Raw genomic sequence first — 6774 nt, forward strand, 5'->3', positions numbered from 1 at the left:
CTCCTAGTCCTCGCTGGTCCATTGCAAACACAACCTGCTGAGTCTTTAGACCCCAAAAAGCAAGCTCAGCTGGGGGTGTGGGTGCTTCCTACCACAAATCTGAAGCTCTCCCCCCCCTCCTTTAAAATGTCCCCGGTAGGAAATCCCAGCGGATGCCCAAGTGGCCGTGAGTTCCATCGGCTGACCCAGAGACCCCCTCCCCTCCCCATTCCATCCCCTTCCCCTCCCCCCTTTTGGGTTCATCACAGCTTCCCTTGGTCAATGAGCTGGTTCAGCCCCTGGCAGACCCTCTCCAGGTGGGGCTCAAAGGGGCTCCCGGGGCTGTAGAGCCGGCCCAGCAGTTCGGCGTCGGCGAAGTGGTCGAAGACGTGGCGGATGCGCCCGTGAGACTTGGGGGTCAGGTGCTTCTCCACCAGCCGGAGCAGCAGGTCCCGGCACTCCTCCAGCAGCCGTCCCAGCACCCCCTGCTCGAAGGTGAAGGCCACCTGGTGGAAGCTGACGGCCGTCATGGCTCCCTGGCGCAGCTTCCGCTTGAAGTCCTCGGCCACGGCCAGCTCGGCTTCGTTGAAGCGGCCGTTGCGGAAAAGGACGGAGACCTTGACCGCCACTTTCACCAGGTTCTTGATGACCTTCTGGGAGGCCGCCCGGTCCTGCGTGTGCTCCTTGGAGATGCGGTAGAGCTCGTCCAGCACGGCCCCGCTGGTCTCGTCGATGAACATGGCGACGGTGGACTTGCTGGCCATGCGGCTCAGGATCTTCTTCTCCGCTTGCATGGCCAGGTTGCGCGAGCTGAAGGCCTCCATCTCGGCTGTGGGGGAGGGGAGAAGGAGCAGCAGGGTGAGGATGGGGGGCACACGACCCCAGGCTCAGAATGGGGGGCCTCCCCAGGAGACCCCCCTGAGCCAAGGAGACGTTTCCGACCCGGTCAAAAAAAGGATGAGGAAATCTCACGACCTCATTTTTTAAAAACCAGCTTAATACAATTATTTTTTCAGGGAAAAAAGAAATCAGGTTTGTTTGCCACCTCAGATCTGGGTTTTGAAATGGATGCCACCTTAAGTAAAGCTTGGCTTTTTTTAAAAAAAAAAAACTTTTTTTTTTGGGCCAATTCTGCTGGTTTGCTTCGACTTCCTCTGTATACCAAGCAATTCCCCTTCCGGCTTCTCCCTCCCCCTCAGCTCTTTGTTCCTGTTTGCCTGAGGAAGAGACCTGTGTGTCTCCAAAGCCTGCCCCTTCTGAGTGGGCCCGAGAAAAAGGTTGCCCTGGTAGAAATCCTGGGGAATAGAGGGGAGCCTTTAAAATGTCTGTATCCAATGCGGGATTTGCCCCCATGCCATTTGCAAGGAGTAGCTTTGATGAGCCTGCCTGCTTTTCTTTTCTTAGCATTTCCCCCCCCCTTTTTTTTCCTTCCTGGCTAGCCTCCCCTCTCCCCGGTCCAGGTGCCAAGGGGGCTTCCTGCTTTTAGCTGCATCCTGCAGCCTTTTTGGATCTCCCAGCAGGGAGACCGTCGGCCCTCAAAAGCTGAAAAAGCCAGGGGAATGCAGACCCAGCCAGAGATGGGGGAGTAAAACTTATGGGGAGGGGGGGTGAACAGGATGCCACCAAGTCCGGTCCCCATTGCTCTTCCAGAGACTCCGAAGGCCAAAAGTGAAATCTCCCTTCTCTGCCTGGAAGGCTTGGAGGAGAGAGTGGAAAAAAGGGTGCCTCTGAGCAGGTGCAGAGGGCTGGGTCCCCAAAGACCTAGCTCGGTGGCCAGCAGGCAGCCCGGGCCGAGTGCTGAAGGAGAGGCCAGAAGGGAGGAAGGGAACGGAGTGGGGGGCCGGTGCCTCCTCGCTTTCAAAGCAGCTGCACCCCCGCCCGCCGATGCCCCCTCCCCGAGTGGCGGTCCCGGGATGCTGGAGGCGGAGGGAGGCACGTGAAGCCCATTTCGCACGCGCGCCTGGCCAGCCGCTGGCCCCTGGAAGATGCGTCCTGGGAGGGAAGGAGGGCGCAGGAATCCCTAAAGGAGGGGAAGGGAGTGGCCCGCCCTGGGACGTCTGGAGGAGGATGCTCAGGGAGGAGGAAGGAAGGAGCACGCTTTGCACATGCCCAGAGGCTCACCTAAGCCTTTCCACGCCGCCTTCAGCCTTGGATGAAGAGGGCGCATTTCCTGGCGCAAAAAAACAAAAAAACCCGACTTTCTAAAAAACCAGAAACTTCCCCAATTGCCTTTCGCCATCCCGCCGGTTGCAACCCAAGGGGGAGGGGGGGAGGCGAATGAAGCCCCCACTCCTCCTCCCCAAAGGAAAGGAAGCGGCTCCATCATCCCCTGCCCGCCCCCCAGAGACCTGCCCGGGAGGTCCCCCCTCACTCACCGGAGCCCCGCGGTCCTGCTGCCGCCTCCGAGGCGCCCCTGCCGGCTTTGCACCCCGAGGGCGGGAGAAGAAGAGCCGCGGGAAGGTCCCCCCGCTTCCTCCCGCGGCGAGCCCGCCCCGTCAGCTGACCCGCCCGAGCAAAACCCCCCGAGCGAGGAAGCCTTGACGCCCAAGCTCCCGCCGAGGGCAAGACGGGGAAACTGGACGGTCCGCATATTTGGTGCGCGGCGTCACCCGGGTACCTGCATCTCTGCAGCCGCTTTCTTCCCAAGAAGGTCTGGGACTGAGACCTCTGGCTCACACGTGTCCTGGCTGGAGGGGGTCGATCAAGGGGGCATTTTCCCCCCACCCCTTTCCCTAGAGGCCTGGACCATCCCCCTTCCTCGCTGGAAAAACGGGAGAGCTTTTCAAAACCATCCTGGAGATGTCAAAATGTGACCCCAGACGGATGCCGGGCACTCTCTGCCTGCCAGTTGTGCCTGTGAGGTCGTCTGGATGGGGTCTCTGCTTGCAGGGGGCTTATAGGTGGGACTGATGTCACTAAAGGCAGGGAGGAAGGAAGAAACAAAGTTTCTGAGCATGGCCAGAGATCCCCACTTGCTCCTTTATAGTCCCAAAACACCACTGGGGGACATAGTTGCCCTCTTCACTTTGAAACACTGATTGTGGCCTCGTGCAGCTTGGCTCGCTCACATGAGCCACATGAGTCCCTTTCCCTTCAGCGGGGGTTTCTTTACAACTGCACACACACACCCAAATTACCTGAAAGAGAAACCCCAGAACAGAGTGGTCTTTGAGTTGAATTTCCAGTACTGTGTCATTCTCCCCTCCTGATTTTAACCCTCAGCCTGATGGTGGGTGTGGGTGTGTCCCCCAAAGCAATCTGACCCATTTCCGAAGAGGCTGAAACTGACAAGGTACTTGAGCGTTTCAGGCCTCCTTGTCAGCAATGCGGTTTCTCGAAAAACAACACAGCAGCACAAAATCTGGCCACTTCCCGGTCTGTTTCTCCTTTTTTTTGGTCTAAAAAGTCCTTCTTAATGGACAAGGAAAAGGAGGCAGAAAGACAGAACTCTGCAGCGGAAGCCAGGCGTTTCTCAAGGTGGGCAGGAAAGCAGACGAGGGCAAAATGAGGGTGGCCGTACAGACGTCCCTGTTGCACCCGGGTTCTCCCACCCCATTTATGGGCCTGGGGAGGGGGAGTCTTCTGCCTGCCAGGGCTGGGCTTCGAAGGGCTCTGCTTACCAACTCAGCCTGAAACTTTAAAGCCGGAAGTCGAAAAGAGGAAGAGTGGAAGGAAACCACAACAGACAAAAAGGAAGTGAGTGGGGAGGGTGGGTGGGTGAGGAGAAAAGAGAGAGAGGGGATTTCGCAAGAGACAGCCTGCGCCATCACGATTACGATTCAGTCTTGTTTTTCCATCTGACTGTTGGAACCCAGAAAACCCCGCAAGGGCCTTGCTTAGGGGAGGGGGAAAAAATCCTTTTTATAACCAGCAACTGTTCAGTATCAACACACAAACACACAGATGCACTCAGTTCAGTACCACTGTAGAGCAATGCAAAAACGAGAGAGGGGGAGATGATCTGAGCAGCTTCCTAGGGCCTAGAAACCTAGCTTTGAACCTGTGTCTGTCATTTGAACATTCACAGACACACACACACACACACACACACACACACACACACACACACTGATTAACCAACCTCCACTTCCTAGGTTAACAGGAATGAGGCTACCCGAATAATTCAGAGTAATTGAAAGCAGAAACTCAGCCAAGGTTGAAATCTGAAAATTCTGTGTTTCCACTCAGAAGAGGCCTAGCAGAATCATGAGGACTAGCCACGCCAGTTTCTTCCTTTCAAAGGAAGTGGCAAGGAGTGAGAAAAACGGGCGTGAGGCTGTACAAGGAGACCTCCCCAGCTGCTCCTTTTGAAGACAGAGTTTTCTTCCAGGCAGAAAGGGGGGTGGGGGGGCACTGCCAGCTGAGATGACCCCCCCCCCCAAAGGCAGAAAAGCTCCCAGGTCCACTTTTAATGCTTCAATGCTTTTTGAGCCTTGGAATCAGACCTGGTTGCCAGCCTGAGATGGCCGGGAGGGGCTCGTTCCTTTAGTCTAGACCCGCTCCACCTTGCAAGGTTGTTGTGAGCGTGCAAACAACTCCCATTTGCAGAACCAACCTAACTGGATTCATAACTAGATTGGGGAGCAAAAGGGACAACGGGGCCATCCCAGCACTGGCCACCAGAGGGCAGTGTTCGCTGCCCTTTGGAAAAACCTGTTTTTTTCTTCCACCAAGAATCCTGAGCTAAAGGTGAATTTGATGAAAGGGGATGAAAAGCACCAGCAAGTTAAGAACAATGAGCTCCCTCCCCCCCCCCCCCACACACACATACAGCCCCGCCTTCCTTGTTTATTCCCTTCCTGATTCTGTTTTGGCAGATTCAAGTTTCTAGCCCTCTTTTTTTAAAAAAATATTTTTTATTAATAATTCAAATTTAAAAACAGTGGACATGGTTTGACATCTCCGGTTTCTAACATTTCCATCTAATTCAAATTAATATGTAATATATTCCTTAATCTATATACAAATTTACGTATATCTTACTTCATTACATGTCAAGCATACTACATAATCCCTCCTAAACAACTATAGGCATAGCCAGTAAACCTATATCTCACTCACAAGTTTCTAGCCCTCTTGATTGCATTGCCGTGAGTCTTCTGTCTGCCCAGGTGGAACACAGGGACTCAGGATGGAGCAACCCCTGAACTGCGGGGTTTGGTTTGTAAGACCCCCCTCCAATTCCTTGCCACCTGCCCACGTGTGCCACTGCGGTGCCCGTGCTGTAATAGGTCCTTCCAGCTGGGGCACATCCTGCCTGCCTCCCACGTTTCCACCTTGCCAGGTGGTTGGTGGGGGCGTATTATGAATTTCTCCAGGTTGGCACATCCCCCCCCACCTGTTTTGGCAACACCCGTTGCTATTCTTAACTTGCCACCCCTGGCGCAGCTGTCCTTCTGCCCCCAAAAAGTTTGGATGTTTTTCCTCTGGGTTGAAAGAGGGAGAGAGCCGAAAAGTTAAACATTTTAAGCATCCCACCAATTTGCATTTTAATAAATCCCTTTCCCTTCATATTATTTTTCCCTCCCAGTGCCCCCCGGGAGAACCACGTCCTGAAAATGAGAAATTGAGATATGGGGGGTGGGGGGGAGGCTGAAGAGAGAAGAAGAAACAGGCAGAGGACATGAAGTGATCAGGCAAAGTCTTATGAGAAATTATTGCTTTGGGGACTTTAATAAAAACAGGGAGCGACGTTCTGTGGCAGTCGGTGGGGAGGGGGCAGAATAAATTGCGGAAAGCTTCGAAATTGGAAAGGCTTTCAAGCTATGAAGGGGCAGGCTGGGGAGGGCATGGCCAGCTATTAGGCTCCAGCTGAGACAAATTATTACTTTCCAGAACTTTTCTTAATTTTTTCCTTTTTCCTTCCTTCCTTCCTTCCTTCCTTCCTTCCTTCCTTCCTTCCTTCCTTCCTTCCTTCCTTCCTTCCTTCCTTCTGGATTGGCAGCTGAGGAAAAGGAATGGAGCCTCCATCCTCAGGAGCAGTCTGCCAGAACACACACATACATGCCTCCTTCTGCTCAGCCTCTGTGGTGTTCACTTGCTGGGGTCTCCCTGCAGCATTTATTCAGGGTCAGGGTGAAAGGTCAGCCTTCTCTCTGCCCACCAGTCCGCTGGAGCGATGCCCGATAGCCCTAGAGAAGGTCCCAGGGATTTGGGGCCCTTTGGCCCCTGCTGGAACTGATCCATCCCATCCTGGTTCCGGGGGGGCCTCCGCAGCCGAGCTCTTCAAACAATTTGGGGGAAGAGAATTTTGGGAGAAAGGAGACAAGGACGCCGTGAGAATTTAGCCAATATAGTATTTCCTTTCTAAAAGGGGATTTTTTCCCCTCCCACCTCCTGGTTTTAATTCCTTGCCCTTCCAGGGCATCTTATCCAAGAGGAGATGCTGTCCAACTCTGCAGGGCTGTTGTGCGTCAAAAGAGCCCCAGGCAGGGTGGGAAATTTTCCACCCAGCAGATTTGGGCTTTGGCAGGCTGGCCATCAACCAAAGGCCCTTCTGCCCCTCTCCCTGCAGGGCCTTTTCTTGAACTCGGAACCTCTGGGTCTTTGGTCGTGCTGCCTCCATTGTTCAAGAGATTTCCCCCAGGGACGGATCCAATTTGAAGCCCTTCGCCGCGATTTTGCTGGAGGGGGTGGGATGGCTTGGCCAGACCTCGAGCACCCCCCTCCTTAAATCAGAAGCAAAGCCCAAGCTAGCTTTCCCACCCGGAAGGAAAATGGGATTGTTTCCCCCTTTTGCAAACACGCTCGGTTTCCTTCCTCACATCCAGAGCAAAAATAAATAAATAAGAAACG

The 6774-nt window shown here is 54.2% G+C and overlaps 1 protein-coding gene across 1 annotated transcript; it reads right to left on the minus strand.

Annotated features, from left to right (window-relative positions):
• Nucleotides 1-242: 242 nt before the first annotated feature.
• TNFAIP8L2 (TNF alpha induced protein 8 like 2) lies at nucleotides 243-2394 on the minus strand. The gene is made up of 2 exons (XM_070950890.1): nucleotides 2355-2394; nucleotides 243-808 (listed from the first exon to the last, which is right to left on the minus strand). The coding sequence occupies exon 2, from the start codon at nucleotides 801-803 to the stop codon at nucleotides 243-245; it is 561 nt and encodes a 186-aa protein (XP_070806991.1). The 5' UTR covers nucleotides 804-808; nucleotides 2355-2394.
• Nucleotides 2395-6774: the final 4380 nt, after the last annotated feature.

This window comes from Pituophis catenifer, unplaced genomic scaffold (assembly GCF_029215685.1).
Source record: "Pituophis catenifer annectens isolate HBS135680 unplaced genomic scaffold, rPitCat1.0.hap2 SCAF_10, whole genome shotgun sequence".
NCBI classification, from domain to species: Eukaryota; Metazoa; Chordata; class Lepidosauria; order Squamata; family Colubridae; genus Pituophis; species Pituophis catenifer.

Excerpts from the sequence above, each read along its gene's own strand:
- TNFAIP8L2 (XM_070950890.1), bottom strand. The coding sequence starts at position 803 with ATGGAGGCCTTCAGCTCGCGCAACCTGGCCATGCAAGCGGAGAAGAAG.